Consider the following 18,369-nt stretch of genomic DNA (forward strand, 5'->3'; position numbering starts at 1 on the left):
GAGACACCTAACAGTTTAATATTAACTTGTCTTTCATAGCTAAACACTGTGAAGTTGGGATTAGTAAAGCTAGCATTTGCTGCCACGCAAATGCTACTTTTCCCTGAAATGATTTGTATTTTGCACAAAAACAGTTGCCCCAGGAACATTCAGATTTTTCTAAGCTATGTTAACAAGTTATCCGAGTTACAGCAGGATGACAACTGATCACGACAGCTGGCCCTGCTTCCTAGCTGAATGTGCAGTATTTGACTACTTGAAAGAATCACCCTTAGGAGTCAATGTTCGTATGCTGAATTTATTGTCTAGTCTCCTGAAGCAAGAAGGGGAGGAGGGCACTGCGAATGTGTGACCTGATAAGTCTTTGAAGTAGAGAAGTGTTTTTGAATTGCAACTTTTCAGACATGAAAAGTTTGCTCAGAAGGTCTGAAAACTAACGTATTGCAACTAGGTGTTCCAAAGGCTGGTGTGAGTGAGTGAAACCTGCCTTTTTTTTTTTTTTAGATCTTTGAAAGAATGCGGTAAGCTGTGCTCATGTTACTTGTGGCAACCTGCTGAGACAGTTTCAGAGATAAGAGAACATTGTAAAATGAGTTTTGAGGGAAAAAAAGTACCACGCGTTTTACTTAAATGAACATATGTTTGCAATTCAAATTGGGAATTTGTTCTGTTTCTGGTTGAGATATTTGTGTGTTCTACAACTGTGTATCTGGAGTGCTTTCCTTTGGAGTGTCAGTGCACATCAGTACTCACAATGTCCAGGCTGCATCTTTGGCCAAAGACAAGACCGCAGTCATTGCTTGAACCTTTTGGTTTTCCTTCTTTTTGGACAGAAGTTATGCAATTGTCAAATCAGTGCAGGTAGTCTTCAACCTCTCTGGCTGCTATTGGTAATGTTTTCTGCCTTGCCTCATGTTCTTTTTCACCAGCAAATACGTTTTTTCAGACTATAGTGTTTTGTGATGATGATGACAGAGAGGTATATTCAACTCTGAAAGCAATCCACAGACATGTATCAATAAACATCAACATACAAAAATGTTGGTTTAGAAATTCTAACCTTTTGAAAAAAAAAACCTGAAAAGCCTACCTGGAAAGAAATGTGTACATCCATAGGGCCTCCCACGGCCTAGTCAGTAACAAAACACTTGTCTGTCTCCTGTGATTTGGACTAACTTGAACAGACGGATTTCCTAATGATTACAAAATTCCCAATCTGGGTATCCAAAGTGGTAATTCAGAAGTGAAAATGTCTGCAAGTTCAGCTGTTTGAGCAAGTTGGTTTCCTGCTAGTCTGTGTTGCAAAAATCCACAGTATTTTAAAACATTGAAAGTAGTCGTATCTTCAAAATATATTGAATGACAATTATTTTAAATTTAGAATTTAAAGATAATAATCTTTGTAATCCACTCCATCAGTTATTTTTTGCACGGCTACTATGCAAATGTTGATTGAAGGAGTTACATGAAATCTATGCAGGCAACCAGTATAGCTGTCATAGCCATCACCAAATGAGCACTGATACAGAATCATTTCTGCTGGAGATTAGCTGAGAAATAAAAGAAAACAGCCAATTTTCTACCATACATTTAAGAAGTTCTTGTTTAATTTATATGTGCATGTGAATCAAGCTTAGAAGAGTTGAAGAGTTTACATGTTCCAGATGAAAGCACTTTAGATGCTTTACACACAGTAGGCTAATGACAGATTTTGGGGAAAGAGAAATACTTAAATCAATCAAAAGGTCAGAAGTTTTATTTAGAATCATACATGCATGCCAAAGAGCTGTGTGGCTGAAGAGCTAAAAGGACTGGGAGGTTTCTCTAATTCTTTTGGACTAATTAATGACTTTTTGATGTGGCTACAAAATGAAAAGCATAACCTCTGACTTATTTTAGAAAGGTCGGGCATGGACTTTTCAAGTTGGTTTTTCTTTTTCTTTTTTTTTTCCACAACACTCTCCTTTTTTCTGCCCTTAGGATAGCTTCATAAGACAGATAAGCAATATTAAGCATATTAAGTGGTTTAAGATGAAGCCAAAATTGATCCATTATCTACGAGGATATACTTGAACAAAATTTACTTAGAAATATTGAAAAAATATAGTTAAAATTGGCTCTGAAATTATTCGGCCTGCACCTGCCATTTCAGTGTCATTTTATCTGCTCAGTGGTACCCACTACGAAGCCACAAAAACTTTGCTCAGGACTCAAAACCTACCTCTGATTTGCTGACCTTCCATTTCAGAGTGCCAAACATTTTTCACCAAGCTTTGAGTGGAAGCATTTTTGATTACTGATTTTGATCGTAACAAAGACGTGGACCAAACAACAGCTAAAAAGTTTCAGCTGATATCCAACTAGCAACAATTAAAGCAAATAAGCAAAGGAACACAGCCAAACCAACCCGGAGTTGCCTCCCACGCCTTTTACACCTTTGTTTTTGTAGCACAGGTTCCACCACAGTGCTGAAGCGCCTGGCACATCTCCTGTTAACAAGGTTCTTAGTGAACTTCACAGAATTTCTGGCATCTCCTGCATCTCCCTTTGTGCTCTCTCAGCATCTGCTGGACCCTCTTGGGGTTTCTAGTGTGGGCACAAACAGGTATCAGTATTTATGCATGCTTGTGTACATTGGGGGAAGAGTGTTGGGCACAGCAATGACTGCACAATTTAGTTTTACAGACACACCAGCTTCCAAAAGAGCTTATTCACTCATGGAAATCCACAAGGTGATGGTGTGGTGACTTTGAGTGCTGGCTCAGGCCAGCAGCGGCCTCCAGGATGGTGGCTGAAAGCAGTGACAAGGTGACATCAATCACCCCAGACACCACAGCGTACGTGGGCACTAACTGCATTTCTTAACACAGCACAACCGCCTTCAACACACGTCTTTACCTCCTCAAATCTTTATTTGTGTCTTTCCTTTTCGTGCAATACAAGCAGAATTGGCCACATCTCCTTCTGTGCACTCCCAAACCCACCCGCTCCCCAAAAACCCTCTCACAGCTCCCCTCAGAAGCAGCGCCCCCACCCCGGGGCCTAGCGGCCTCCACAGCCGTGCCCGCAGCGCCGCTCTCGCCCCTCGCCCCCCTCAGGGCGCCGCCGGCCCCGGGGCCTCCACCGGGCCCGGGCCGGAGCCGATCGCGTCTCAGGACCACCCCCGCGGCACCGCGCGGAAACGGAAGGGGCCAGGCCGGGGCCGGCTGTCAGCGGAGGCCGCCGGGAGCGGGGGTGGGGTCGGTTTGAACCGTTGGCCGCCGGCCTGTCCCCGCACCGGGGGACCGGGAGCCGCCGGCCCGGCCCGGCCCGGCCCGGCCCTTCCCGTGCGGTGCCACCCCGGGCGCCTGGAGGGCCCGGGCGCTGCGGGGTAAAAGAGCGAGGTAAAGCGGGCGATGGGGACTGGGGTACCGGTTGGGGTCGGTGGGGTGACAGCGGCCAGGGGGAAGCATCAGCCTGGCTGTCCCTCCGAGCTTGTCACCGCGGGAGCTGTCGCTGAGGGCGGCAGCCGCTGCAAATCCCCTCAGGAAAGCCCCACAGGCGGCAGCGCCGCGCGGTGAAACCGCAGGTAACCACCCGGAGGAGGAGATATAAGGAAATAGCGGCTCTCACCCTGCGGGGACGGTGCTGGAGTCCCGGGCCGGCTGCAGGGTGGGCTGGGCTGGGCTGGGCCCGGCCCTCCCAAATGCCGGTGCTGCTCAGGAGCCGAAACACGCAGCAAACCCTGCCTGTCCCCCTGGGAACTCTGTGGCCCGAGAGCTTGGATAAAAAGCTCCCGTTTGGCTGTCTTTTTGTTTTAACAGGATATTTAACATTCTGCCAATATATGCTAGTTGTGCCACTTCTAAGTCTGCTTGGTGTTTTTCCTCCAGTTTCTTTTTTCCTCTTAATAAAAAAGTTTACAAGTTTGCTAATTACAAGGAAGATAAACTAGTATGAACGTAGCTGTTACACAAATTAACGTAGGTGCCGTTTTTTACAAATTGTGCCAACTGAATACCTTTTTGTGTGGCTGACTATTTTCAAAACTAGACAAGCGTGTTCTTGTAGAAAGTTTAATTGAACATCATTTGTAATGCAAACCACGGTTCTTTTTGCGTGAATTTAATGAAAAAGTTTCCTGTTCTATATAGTTTCAAAGGATGTCTTGACATGGCTCAAGATGAATAGAGATCATCATAGAGCGGTATGCAATCTCATCTACTTCAATATGAATAATTTTGCAGGTTACTTTGCGCTCTTTCAAAATGAATGGCGAAGAAGAAACGTGGGAAAAACTAGATGCAGAATTTGATCACTGCGTAGTGGATATGAAGCCTCATGTTCTAAAGTTACAGCATAGGTCAGGTAAATGTCATAAAACGTGTATGTAGAGAAACACTAATAACAAAACTCTAGGTTACTGGTAATTATTATGTGTACTTGTTTCATTTTAATGATTAAATTGACGCTTAATGCCTGATGTTACATGGTATTGTAAGTTGTACCCCCCCCCCCCCCCCCCCCAAAAAAAAAAGTTTTTAGGTTGCTGTTGCTATTATTGTTTTGAACTTACCTGTATTATATTGTTGACTGTAAATGTGATTTTGCGTAAATGTATTAATTTCTGTGTTTTTAAAATTGAGTAGAAACTAAAAGCTTTTAAAAGCCATTAATTCTGAGATTGCATTTACCAAATTGCAAATATTTTTTAGAAGTTTGTTTTTTTTTTAATTTGGGTTAGGAACTTGTAATGATGTAAGCGTCAATTCATAAATAACGTTTTATGAAGCTAGTGATTAGGAACAGATTTATTATTATTAAATACATGCAATCTACAAGTTGAGGCCTTGATTTGTGAATATTTAATCATATAAGTAGTTTCATCATCTGGCAACAATGCTTGTGTAGAGAATTTTAGAATGAATGAAGACTCAATGTGTTCATAAAATATTATTTCTCATACAAGCTGTATGTTTTAGTTAAATACATCACCTTGCAGTGAGCAACAGCCCTCAGTTCCTGATGATTTGAAGGAGTTCAGAAATCTTTGTCATTTGTGGGCTCTGTAATCATTAGAGATTTAATCTGAACATGCTGCTTTTAGAAGTCATGTAAGCTTCTAGTAAATGTGAATCTATAGAAAATATTTCTGAATGGCAGAAATCTGAGCTATTGTTAAAGACTTATTTTAAATCTAGGTACTTTGGTTCCATCATTCGGGTTTTTTGTTGATTTTGCTTTAAACGTTCGTGTAGAAGGTAAACATCTACCAAAAAAGGGTGACCAGTAATGGCTTTTGTTATTTCTGCGTGTTCAATTTTCTCTCATATATAGTGATTTTATATATATATATATATGTATGTATGTATGTATATAATATTTTTAAAAATTTATTTTAGAACGACAAAGATGTGCACTGTGGATTAAAAAACTATGCGAACCCTCAGGAGCAGGTGCAGGAGTAGCGGGAAGGAAGAATCGGAACCTATATGCAAGACTTCTGCTCCACATGCTAAAACGGGGTTTGTTAGAAGGTCCTTTTACACACAAACCAGAACCAGGAATACTGAAAACTTTACCTTCGTACATGGTGAGTGTAACTTTTTTTATCAGTTAAACTTGCTTAAACGTATTCTGAAAATACTTTAAAGTCTTTGATTTGGCATAAATGTGAAAAAAACTTAAATGTATCCAACACACAAATCCACTCGATTCATTCATGTTGTACATCTTGTAACTAGTGTTAGAAATATCTTTATATGCAAAAACCTTTTATGAGAGAGCTGTTTCTTCTTCAAAATTCAGCTTCTAAGGGGGCTTATAGAAATAGGTGTCCTGAAGGAACAGGGAAATGATTTCTGTCTAATTTTTTCAAAGGATGTAATAAAAAAAACAAAACTCTTTAGGTTGTATTTTGTCTTAAACAGCAGATATCCTTGTGAGAGGAAGTGTGACTGGTGTGACTTAAGCAGTCTTCTATTCTGCCTTTTGCTGTGAACTCCAGCCATTAAAACTTTATGAAAGAAAAGATGACAGTATTTCTCATAGGCATTGTAAAGCGTGTAGTTTTCTGAAGACCTGAATATAGTGTGGCAAGTATCAACTTTACTGAGAAAGCGCAGGACCTGTCCTAACTCATGCTAAAGTTACCCATGCTGAAAGAAGTAAAGTACAGGAAAACACACCATTGCTTGTTGTACTAATCCCCATGTGTAGGGAGGGTTATATTTGCATACCTCCTTGACTTTACTCAGAAAATAATTCATATAGCGCAGATATTCCTGCAAGAAATTACGTTAGTAGTGTAAAGAATGTATTTGTGTAAATATAATGTTGATTTTGTATGTATTTTTTAACTACAGTCAATTTATTTTGATGAACCAAATTCACCAAGAGTTCGGAGTAGTAGCCCAGAGTGCTTACCTGACTGGGTAATGGGAGAACTAGGAAACAGTGAATCCAAACATGAGGAATTGTCGCAAATATCTTCTAAAGAAGAATCATGTTTAGTAACATCACTTACATATGGGTAAGATTTCTTCATTTGCTTTATTCAGTATTTGTTTCATATTTAACATATACTTGGCTTGATAAGCTCTGCATGTTTGAATTTGAATTTATTACACTTTCTCATGGACTCGTGTTGAATACAGTATTTGTACTTTATATACAGAAATTTCATTAATAGCTTATATCTTAATGATCACTGTTCTACTTTTTCTGTTGTTTCGCTCCTCTGTTATGTTTACTTCCTGTAAGTCATCTTCCAAATCTCATGGTTCTATCTTCTCCCCTTCCTGTTATTTTCCTTTCAGTTACAGGCAGTATGGAAAATCAATAGGGCAAACAGCTTGGCAAATATAGCAGTGACTTAAAAGAAGGCTTTTTAGTGATTTGGTCTGATGATTACCATGGGTACTCATAGATGGCCCAAAGAGCCCATTTCCTAAATGATCTCTGTCCATATTTTTGCAACGTTCTTATCTCACTTTATGGTAATAGTATATCCTCTGTAGACTTCAGAAGTAGATATTAGCTATTGTTCTGACATTCTAAACATCTATCAAATAAGCTGATACTCTGATTATGTTTTTCAGACTTCAGATATTATGGTGGCAAAGCACAGTGGTCACAAGGCAAGAGACAAAATTCATACACAAATACTTAATTGGGAGAGGGAAGCACAGACAAATGCACGGGCAGGAAGGAAGAAGTGATGTGGTAAAAGACGATGTAGTTGAAGACTCTCAGGCCACATTTTTCTTGAAGTAGATCAGAACACTTACTATCACCCTGGAGTTCCTGTGCAGTCTTCTCTTTCCAGTTTCTGTACATCAGCATACAAGAGTGGTATTAACTAATGAAGCTGAGGTAGATTAATCCTCACTGTTTCTATGCAGTTAAAATAAACGGAACATACAATAAGCAAATGACAAAACACTTGGGGAGAGTAAATGTATAATATTTTCAAAAATATGTTCTAAGATGATAATGCTGAAAGGAACTTCATGTAAAATAGTTTTTAATGATTTTTCTCTAGAGAGAATAAAAACAGGAACAAGCATACGGATGGTAAATTTAAAGAACGTTCTGTTGTTCACGGTCATAAGTTGGAGGAAATTGAGTAGTGTATCCCTGAAGATCAGCAAGTTTTGTTGTTCTGTCACAAAGAAAGAGAAGTTATGGATTTGATAGATCTTCTTGCAAGCGTGATAGTTCTTCTAATAAAAACTTCTTGGCCTATTTGTCCTGTGTTTCATGATGGCTTCTTTAGGAAATAGCAGAATTTCTTTTTCTCACTAGTCTTTTGAATCTTGGATTACAGGTCAGAAGCTGTACTTTTCAAAACTTGAGGATAAAAACTCAGAACTGCTGTCTGTGGGTTTGTTTGCAATAAGTTTGTCCTTGTCCGTACAATCTCTCATTGAGTTTGATTTAATATATTTTGGTTTACATCATGCAGTGTTAATGACTAGCACTCTCTTTGCCTGTGTCTTTCATGTTTGCCATTAGGACAACACAAAATTTTAAGTATTGTTCGTCTGCAGCTGTACACCAGAATCCTGAGTATTTGTATCTGTATCTTGTTCTTGCAATCCATTGGGACAGCCTCTTTGTAAGTTTGCGGGTGCCAGCAAGTTTAAGCAACGTCTGTATTTCCAGTCAACTGGGTATAGAGCTCTTTGTTTTCTATCCAACTTACAAAGCAAGAAGGTAAAGGGGTGAAATGCATCAGGTTATTAAGTATCGGTTTCCTTATGGCTTAGAAAAATGTCTCTGCAGTATCAAAGATGTGCCAAGCTGGTCAATGAACACTGTTTACATAGGCTCTTTTTTCTGTCCTATTTTGGTGGGAATCTTAGGTAAATTTAATCTACATTCTATTCTTAAATATTTCCTTTCCTTCAGTTTTTCTTATATAGTGCTACTTTGTACTAATGATCAAGTTCTATGTTCATTTTTACATAGCTGCATTTCAGTCATGAATGGGTTTGCCTTTTGTTTGCTTATTTTGATGTTTTAGTTAATGTTTAAACTCTCAAATCCTTGCAGAAAAAAAGTGCTGTTACAGGTAGCTCTGGATTATATTCACACCCTAAGTAAGCTCTGTGCAAGAGGAAGTGTTTGCTCTCATTCTGTATGAAACTTCTGGTTTGGTTTCATTGCATTATAAATATGCTCATAGGTTTTGTTTCAGAAGTCTAAAGCTTTTTGATATGTTCAATTATATTTTTCATAAATGTTACAATTAGCTATGTTTTAAGGACAATTATGTTTATAGTGTACATTTTACATTCCTTCTATCACAGTGCTCAGTCTTGCAGTTTCAAGTTGTTCAGCTGTCATTTTTACAGGTGACAGGCACTCTTGCAAGTTATGTCATGTTAATATTCAGTATTTTGAAACTTTTCCTCTTATGTATCCATTAATTATGCAATTGCAACAGTCAGTTAAAGAGCATCAGTCCTATTTCCAAGTCCTACAACATTAATACTAAGAGGTCTTCTGTTTGCTTATACCCTGATATGACCATGCCGAAATATCATTCGGGCCTAATAATGTGGAGTTGTGCTGATAGAGGTTAATTACTTCTAATACCTAATCTGGCATTGATACCTGTACCATGCCATGTTTGCAGCATTTAAAAAAAAAAAAAAAAAAAAAAGGCATCTAATTGCTCTGAGTTCCTTACTTGTAGTGTCAGCTGGGGTGTTATTTGAATAGGATGTGAGGCAGCATACTCCTCCCTCTGTATCGAGCTTGTGCTTGTCCACTTTTGAGGAAGGCTGAGGCACAAGCCTGCCTACTCCCTCCCTTGTGTTCTTTACTATTTTTTTTTCTTTTCTCTACCTGGATTACAGTAGGATATTGGAAGCCTAAGCCCTTTTTCCCCTTCCATATCTGAACCCAAGATTTAGCTAGGTCTCGCAAAGTTCCCTGAGATGTGGGCAGGATAGTGAAGCTTTATTTCTTTTTTTTTTTTGTACTGTGGGTTTTAGCAATATCTACGTTGGTGATCAACAGATGGTTTCCAAGGCTCTGGTAAGTTTTCAGGAGACCCATGTTGCTCATTATACCATGCCAGGAGAAGCAAGTAGTTGGTTTAATGAGTTCTGGAAGTGAAACCTAGCACTATAGGCATGGTTTCGCTGATGTGTACTCAAGCTGAGAATGGAACTGTGTATAAGGAAAAGTGAATTTGTGTTGGCACTTGCAAATTTTGATATCCCTGTAGATTAACAAGAATTAATCTTTAAGGCAGTGAGAAACTATATTAAATGTGTGAGTTATGTGGGAAGAAATACCAAAGGTGAATGTTTCAGATATTATGTTTCATGGGGACAGTTTCTTTAGTACTTATTTACAAGTGTCTGTATTAAGATTGTGTTTTTCTTTGAATTTGTAGTTTTGAACGTGCTGTCAGTGCAAGTAAAGAGATTAAGTATAAAAATCTTCTGGAATCTGCAGTTTGTAAAGAGCCAGCAGATGGGGATCTTGTTACGTTTTACTTGTCTCTCTACTTCAGAATGTGTATTAGGAAAGCTGTGTCCATAGGCGTGTGATATATTTAGTTTGATGGAAATTTTATGTTCCAACCATGACTTAATTCTTAGAGATGGGCTAAAACATTTTCTCAAGGCAAAACAGATATGCCAGTGAGACATGCTTATGAGTAACTTCTTCATGTTTGTTTATTCAAGATTCTCTCCTCTAAAAGAAGCAGACAAATACAGAAGCTTTGTTCAGTTATTTTTATCTTACAATATACATGCTATGTGTGAACATCTTGCCTTTTTACATAAGAAGCTGCTTATCTGGCTAAGTAAAAAGTATGTTTGCTCTACTTCCAAGTAAGATTTGTCTAAGACCAAGCAAGCAGATGCTAGAAAGCTGCATCTTTAATATGAAACTTGAGAGAACAGGTTTTAGTAATGTATAGTTGGGTTTGGACAAAAATCTGGCCCTTCTGACTGTAGGAAAATTCTACTGTATGTTTGTAGCATTACAGATTATGCCTCAAAAACATTGTTAAACATTAGTGCGTGGCTGTGCTATACCGGGAGGAACCAGTGAGTTTCCCTTACTTTGTTCCTAGTAGGAAATTATTTACTAATCTCTTTTATTAGCAGCAAATTGCTTCCTTCTTCCATGCTAGTTCAGTTTTTGTTGAGGCAGGTCAGAGAGCTAGCATCAGGCCTGACCATTCTTCACTCACCTGCTGTGGAAGGAAAAATAAATAATCTTACATAACATGTTGTGCTTTCTGGAGCCTGACTCAATAGCAGAAAGCTAAAGGGAGTGAATGGGTGGTATACATTTGGAACGAGTGGAGTTGCAGTCCATCCTTAGTGGTCTTTGCAGAGCCTGTTTATAGAGAAAAAGTGACTTCCTTTTGAGTTCCCTTTCAAAATAGCAAGCGCAGAACTAAGACTATATCTAATTTTCTTCATTCCTTTTTCCAGTTTAAAAATATTACAGGTAGCTTGTTGGCTGGTTTGGATATTTATCTATAGTCCTTAATCTCTGGATGATAGGAGCATGAATTCTTTTCTTTCTTGTTTTAAATGAATGAAACTTTATTTGCTAGGTAACCTGAATGTTGTTTGGAAAAGTCCATTGATAAAAGTGCAGACTTCCAGTGAAAGACAACAAATCTTTGCCTGCTAGTAAGATGATTTTGTGTAAAATGAAATTTTGGTAAGATATGTATGATTTAGAATGCTAGAGAAAGTCATTGTATTACTATGTTTCTTTTCAGCTTTTTTTTTTTACCTCTAAGTCTTTTCTAACTAAACTTATCTAATTTACTGCTAGTAATAGTTACTTTGCATCCATATATGTTGCTCATGTTTACTGGTGCTAGATGGGAAGATATGCTTCCAGTCGTTATATTTCACAATTCCCTGCTGTTGTGATGAAAGCTGGGCTGGTGTGCTTCATGAAAAGCTTGTGTATGTCTTCCTAGAAGTGACTAGTTTATATTGTACATCCAACGGTTGTCTTTCACTTCATAAACACTTAATTCATCTCAGTGTCTTTTGGCATATCTTACAGTCTAATTTTCTGCCGGATGGAAAGAATGAAAGGCATTTTAATGGTCTGACTTGATTTTAATACTATACAGCTAGTCACAGGAAGGTGGATTGACTAACAGGAGTCTTTAATTACTTTAATACATACAGAATTGACACCCGAGTGTATGCTGGAAGGTGTCTTGCTACCGTTTTGGATCCTTTGCTGTATCAACCTGTTTAACAAACTTTTAGAGCTCTTGTGTTGTTTTTGTTGTTCTGTGCTGCTGTTCTCTTCTTTCCTTGTTCTGTAACTGGGAGGCATCTCTTGTCCAGGTTCGTGAATGACAGGTATCTTCTGCTACTTGAAATCTCTTGTGCAAAGAGATTAATTATGTTAATAGCTTTTTCAAAGCATCCTTGTGTCCTTTTTTTCTGTACTTGTTTATTCTGTGCTATATCCTGTATTGCTTTCTGGGCTTTTCTTACTGTCCCTCCCATGTATATCACTATAGTCCCTGAAAGAGAGCTGAAATGAGGTGCAACTAAGGTAATATATATGACTTGTTTCTTTCACATGTTACTCTTCACCCTGGCCTTTCAAGTCATTGCTTTTCTGTTGAGCTGTTTTTGTGGTTCTTGTCCTTGTCTTCAGGTTTGTATGTTACATGAAGATATACCTTGAGCTAACCTCATTTTTAGGAATTCCCAGACTAGTCTTCCCCATGGTGCAGACAACCAGCATCATCATTCCTTCTTTTTTCTCTGAGTTGTCAGACTTTATCCTATGCTGTCTCATGTACTTATGAATTTTGTCTTAAAAACATGTTCTCCTAAATCAGCCCTCTTGGGGAACTTAGGTTTATTCTAAAATCTGTTGAGAGATGTTGGGTAATGTAGTAACTGAGAAATGCAAAAAACACCTCTTAATATACCATATATATATATATATATATATATATATACTATTTTTGACCTTTACATCTGGATAATCATCTACTGTTGTAGAAAGGATCTTATTAAGGGTAAGCTCTGTTGTGTGCCACAAGTGTTAAAAATTATTTTCTTTCTGCTTACTTTTGTTATAACAACAGGGAGAGATTCACATTCAATGGGAAGCCAACATTAAGATCACAGTCTATGAGTCCTCCTCACCGGACAGATGAAGATAACCTAGCTGCATCACTGTCTGTAAGCTGCTTCTCCTTCTTGTAATAAAACCTCTTGTAGTTTCAATGATTTTTTTTTTTTATATATTCCTGTAAAGCTGTTATTTCCAAGTGCATGACTCATGATCCCTGTGTACAAATGGAGATATTTAGGAAGGAGTGACATGGACTAAAGCTCATCAGCATCTGCCCTCTGTGCACAGGAAAAAACTTCTGGTAGGATACTCTCAATTCATCCTAAAGGTTGAGCTATGTTTAGTATAGTGTGTTTAATGTCAGACGTGCTGTTATCCACAGGCTTTGCAAATTGGCTGTATTGACATCATCTTGTATTTGCAATAATAGATTTTAAAAAAATCTGCATAGATGGATTTGGCTCTCTTTAATGACAGCTGACCTTTGAGTGAATTTTGGACAGTTTGTTTTATCAAACTCTCAACAACTAGCATTATATCTGACTGAAAGACAGCAGTCAGACTTCAAGTAAAACTGTTTTAGTCCAAACTATTTAATGGTATTGTATGACAGCAAGCATTTAAAACTAAAATTACTCCTGAAAAATTAAAGCTATCAAAACATATGATGTTGCTGTTCTCTTTTACAAATGTGTTTTGTAGCCTTTTAACATCCAGTGTTCATTACCTCAGAGAAGTCCATCTCCTCTAGTTTCTTCACCGTAGTCAGTGTGTCATTTATAGGTCCCACACCTCCATGAAATATTTTATTTGCTGTATGTATATTCTAGATCTGCCCATGTTTATTTCTTGATTGTATCAGAGGAACAGCTTAGAACAATTGCAGCTGGGAGTGGGCTATTGACTTGTGAGCAATTCATATAGACTGTTCTTACTTTTCTTTACTGGGCACAAATAAGAACTTCCTGAGGAAGTGAACTGCAAATAGGTTAAACTGGAAGCTTGTATGGCTCTCCCATCAGCTGCCAAAGACAGTTAGGTATGGCTCATTTCTAGAGTGTGTTCCCTGAAGAATGGAGTTTTGTCTTACTTATTTTTGTGAACACACCCTGTGTAGAGGAGGCCATTGCTTTGGAATTAGTAAGTAAAATAAAGAACTATATTAAAGTGAGGCGGGAGGGTGATTCATCCTCCTCTGAACTCCTTGCTAGCACACTATGCTACTGGTAACTGAGCTATTTAGATTAAAGCTGTGACAAGTACCATGACACAGTTAGGAAGAGCAGAGTAGGCATTACCAAATTTAATGAAAAGGTTTTTTTGCACTATGTCTCTATCAGCTCTTCTGATATTTCCTTTGACTTTTTATGTTCCAGGACCATCATAAAAAAGCCACTGCTTTGGACGACAGTGACCTCGAAGCACGTCTCAATAGTTGGAATCTCGGGGTAAAATAAGAAGTGCATTATTTATTTATTGGCTTGAAATGCAGACTATATTACTAAAGAGTTTTCATCACTGAATTTAGTCATCAAAATTTTGTGTAGGAGTCTGTCTTTCAGAAATGAAATTATAAAGCTTGAGAAGGCTAATAATAAATATATGTCATCTGAAGAGGAAAAATGTTCAAATGCCTTATTTCTAAGAAATAATTTTAATATATTTACTGATAAGTCCATGAAAATAATGCCTGATGGTCAAAACCAAATGTCATACTCTAGTAGAAACACAGACTGTTTCTAGTAAGCTTGAAAACATTACCTTGAATTTAAGTTAGTATAAATAGTAGTTTGGCTTTCTACGTGTGTGTTATTTTGTTTGTTTGTTTTTTGTTTTTTTTTTTAAATATAGAAATATAAAATTTGGAAGCCATTAATACAACTTAACATTTTTGGTTAGGCTTTGCCTCCTGTTGGCAAGGTTCAAGAGGCTTTTCAGTGCATTAATCTCTTTTCTTCCTTTTTAATAACTAGAATCTTTAGTCCAGGCGGTGGGCTGTTCCTGATGGAGGAAATAGGAAAGCTCAAAAATTCCTCGAGTAGGAGTCAGAGGTGTTTCCAAAAAACTTGATGTAGACATTAGAGTAATTTAAAAACATGGAGGAACAGACAAGTGTGGTTACATTTAGGAATAAAATGAGTTTTATTATGGGGAACATGAAATCCTTACATAGGTCATGTATTTCTAAGGTCACATACTGAATTTAACATTGCACTATAGTTGCTGCTTGTGGTTCTAATGCGTTTTTACTTTTATGATATGCCTACATCAGTAGCTCAGACATTTTAAATTTTAATTAAAAATAGTGTGAAAAGTTTTGGTAAATTTTGTGCTTTCTCTACTAAGCAGAGAGTTCAAGGCTTAACAGACTGTATTACGAAGAGCTCAGATATTTGTTGCTAGCAGTAATAACTTCCTACATGAAAAGTAAAACTTGCATCACTTTGCTAACATTGTTGCTTCTTATGAGTAATAAGATTTTTTTTTCATTTGCCTTGCAGCATTTCTGATTATCTCTATCAAACATTTTATTGTTCAAGTTCTTTGTATTCTAGGCATCCTTGGTTAAATGTTTTTTTTAAAAAAGTTGAGTTTTGATAGTGATTAAATTTGCCTTTCACACAATGAATACTAAAACTAGCTAATTTTAAATACATTATAAAAATATGTTTTTCTTAGTCTTATTGACTCTTATCTAAACCGATGTGGGACTGTGAAGCATTCATGCCTTGAAGTTGCATTTGCAATGTAGAAAAGAAAAAATTGTTTTGTTGTTTGAAGGGAAAAGTGTCAGAGCCAGGAGTTTAGACAAATTCAAGTAATCTTTGGTCGTGCTGTTACTTTGAACTTGCTTTGTTATTCCTTAGCTATTTTAGAATATATTTAAAAATTCCTCAACTATCATATTTTATTAACAACTGCCAATAAACTTCTGCATGCTGTTGCAAATTTAGTGTACTTCAGAAATGGGACATCCCCACCTTCCCTTTAGTTATTTCTTGAGAAGTAACTAAATATCATAAAATATATGTAGTGTCAGGAAAATAAGCTTGCTGAATAAGGGAATTATTTCCTTAGAAACTTGCTTTCTGTTTTTTCCTAGTATTGGCTAAACTTGTAGGTTGTACACAAACAATTTTTGGATTTAAAATGTAAGTTATGTAGAGGAATAACAATGAACTAGACCCCTACATATTCTTACCCAACCTACTTAACGTTTTTTCACAATGCTTCTGGTATGGTTTCATTTGTCATGGTAGCCAGTTTCAGATGTGACAAAGCCAGTCTTTTAAACATCCCAGGAAATTCAATGCTTCATCTTAGGTAGGAAGCATACAAAGAGATTGTACCCTGGGGAAATAGCAAAAGGGTTTTTAATCAGGGAGAACATCATTTTTCGTTATTGAAATTTGGCCAGGACAAGAGCTATCTCTTTGGCTTTTACCAGAAGCAATGTGCAATCTTCAGTCCAAAGAATTTGGACACTCAGGTCTTGTACAGAAAGATTTATCATGGCAAACGTTATTGCATAATAAAGGTTTAACGGGACTGAGGCCAAAGAAATTCTGTGGTCAGTGGCTTGAAATATGTTATCTTGTTTGGAGAAATTATATATAACACAGGGTTAAAGTAGATGCAAACACAGAGTTCTTGGGTGGCTACAGCAGCAGTGTATGATATGCCTGGTTTGTGTACTTAGTTCACATCTGCCCATGTCTTTCCAGTCTAGTTAAGCTCAACCATTTTTGTACAAACCATTTGATTATCTTTTGTTTGGTTTCTTAGTCTGTCTGCTTACTATAAACATACCTACTGTATATATTGTGGTGTTGGAGGGCAGCAACACTGTAAAAACTTTCCCACAGTGAACTCCAAGTGGTGTTGTGACTTCAAAAAATAAATTCAACTTCATGCTGACAAACAATCTTTATGTGCTTTAATGTCCTTCCACTAAGACTGCAGAAGCAGCATTAAAGTGAACTTCCCTACAAATTATGATGTTAGATAAGAATGTCCTTACTCAAATTTCCTGAAGCTACTCAGCAGTTATTTCTGTAGGGAACAAGCAGGCTGGCTGGGTTTGTTAGATTAAAGTACGAACTTAGGGCAAGGTTCAGTTTAGTTGTTTACCATTTCAAAATCTGAAGTGTTCTTAACTCTTTCATGTGTGTTTTTCCATCCTTGTTTTGAAAACAATCACATTTTGTCTTTGAAGGAGCTTACAGGGGGAATGTACAACAAGCCTGCCGATCTAAATGTTTTTTTACTGCATCTTAATATATACAACATACCTTCTGACTCGGTTACTGAACAGTAATAAGATACAATTGTATATTATTGAAGACAAATAGACCTTGATAAACATCTTCTGAAGAACAAAATGTGACTTAGGAAGGGGAAGAATGAAAGCATAACATTACCATAGTCCTTGTTGTGATATTTACTGTGTCAAAAGAGCAGAAGCTTTGGTATAAGTTTCTGGACTGTGGTAGAAAGCCTGGATGCTGTTTTCAGCCCCGAGGGTAAAATGTAGTTGACAGCCTGAGGATGAGTTTTGTGGAAGTGCTTAGTGCTCAAACTTAGGCTTTTTCTGCACTGTCCTTGTTATTATGTGGAACAATTTTAGCTGTTTACTTTTCCAATGAATGCTTCACTCATGGCTTTCATTACTTTAAAACAGTATACTTTAAAAATACATAGTTTTGTCTGCTACCTGTTGTTAAAATAAATGGCAATTGAGAGTATTGAAGTTAAAAATTATGGTTAACTTACCTCAAATTCAGTTTTGGAATCTGTTTTTATGCTGGATTTCTGCCTTACTTATTTTCATGAATTAAGAGCGTATGTTTTCATAAAGTAGATTATTTTTATTTTTTTTGTCCCCTCTTAATGGGAATCTGATTATCTATAGCCCTCCCAACACCAGGATTTACTGCTTTATGAAGACTTGAGTACTGGAAGGTGATCATGGCAGTCCTCACGAATTGAAAAATGATTTGTTGTCTAACTGCCCAACAGAACAGGAGAAGCAAAAATATTTTCTACAAAGAGATTCAAAATGTCATTTTTTATTAAGAAGTGGTATTTACAAATTAGAGTTCAATTCTAGTTCAAATAAAGATGTCTTTCATGATGACATTTATTTGGTTCATACTCTTAAAAAAGCATGATGTGATTTACTGTTCTTCTCATGGCAGCCCTTCAGTTTCATACATATGTATTTTGGTTTGTCTTTGACCTTTTGCTTATTATTTTTAAATTTGCATGTTTCTCATAAATACAAGCTTTTTTTCTTTTTTGGGCATTCTTTATTGTGATATTCCCTCTTTAATGTGGTATAATTTTGAGAACAAGAAGTTTTGCAGAAGACCAGCATGAAAAGAATGAATGTTGAGACATTAAATGTTTACAGATCAGTTTAAGTGGATATAATCCACAACAAGTAACAAAGTGGGAACATTAAACTTCAAAGCACATATGGCTGCTGTTACAAAATCAAAAAATGCAAGACTTAGGCCATACAAAGTATTAGAGACACATTTTCCTTCTTTCTTATAAACAAGTAGGATATACCTTAGCTATTTAGACTGTAAACAGCGTAATTTCATGGTCAGATAAAGTATTTGAATTAATCATAAATATTTACATTAATTTTTAGCTTTCGAAAAAGGAAAAAGTCACCCTTTACTTTTGTTTTCCCCTCTGAGAGAGGATTTTTGGAAAATATCTATGCCTTTGAAATTCAGTTTTGCAGCCTTAGCCTTCTCAGAAGTCCACCTGGTAACGATG

At 37.2% G+C, this 18,369-nt stretch overlaps 1 protein-coding gene across 2 annotated transcripts in view; it reads left to right on the plus strand.

Annotated features, from left to right (window-relative positions):
• Nucleotides 1-3,208: 3,208 nt before the first annotated feature.
• CEP112 (centrosomal protein 112) overlaps nt 3,209-18,369 on the plus strand; it is a 162,377-nt gene continuing 147,216 nt past the window's right edge. Inside the window, exons 1-6 of one of the 2 annotated variants that reach the window (XM_035558738.1) lie at nt 3,209-3,383; nt 4,227-4,347; nt 5,382-5,572; nt 6,345-6,511; nt 12,590-12,686; nt 13,956-14,027. In XM_035558738.1, the coding sequence (XP_035414631.1) occupies nt 4,248-4,347; nt 5,382-5,572; nt 6,345-6,511; nt 12,590-12,686; nt 13,956-14,027 (627 nt within the window). In that variant the 5' untranslated portion in view covers nt 3,209-3,383; nt 4,227-4,247. The remainder of the gene's footprint in view (nt 3,384-4,226; nt 4,348-5,381; nt 5,573-6,344; nt 6,512-12,589; nt 12,687-13,955; nt 14,028-18,369) is intronic. The other variant, XM_035558739.2, reaches the window with a different exon arrangement.

This window comes from Cygnus atratus, chromosome 18 (assembly GCF_013377495.2).
Source record: "Cygnus atratus isolate AKBS03 ecotype Queensland, Australia chromosome 18, CAtr_DNAZoo_HiC_assembly, whole genome shotgun sequence".
Classification (NCBI taxonomy): domain Eukaryota; kingdom Metazoa; phylum Chordata; class Aves; order Anseriformes; family Anatidae; genus Cygnus; species Cygnus atratus.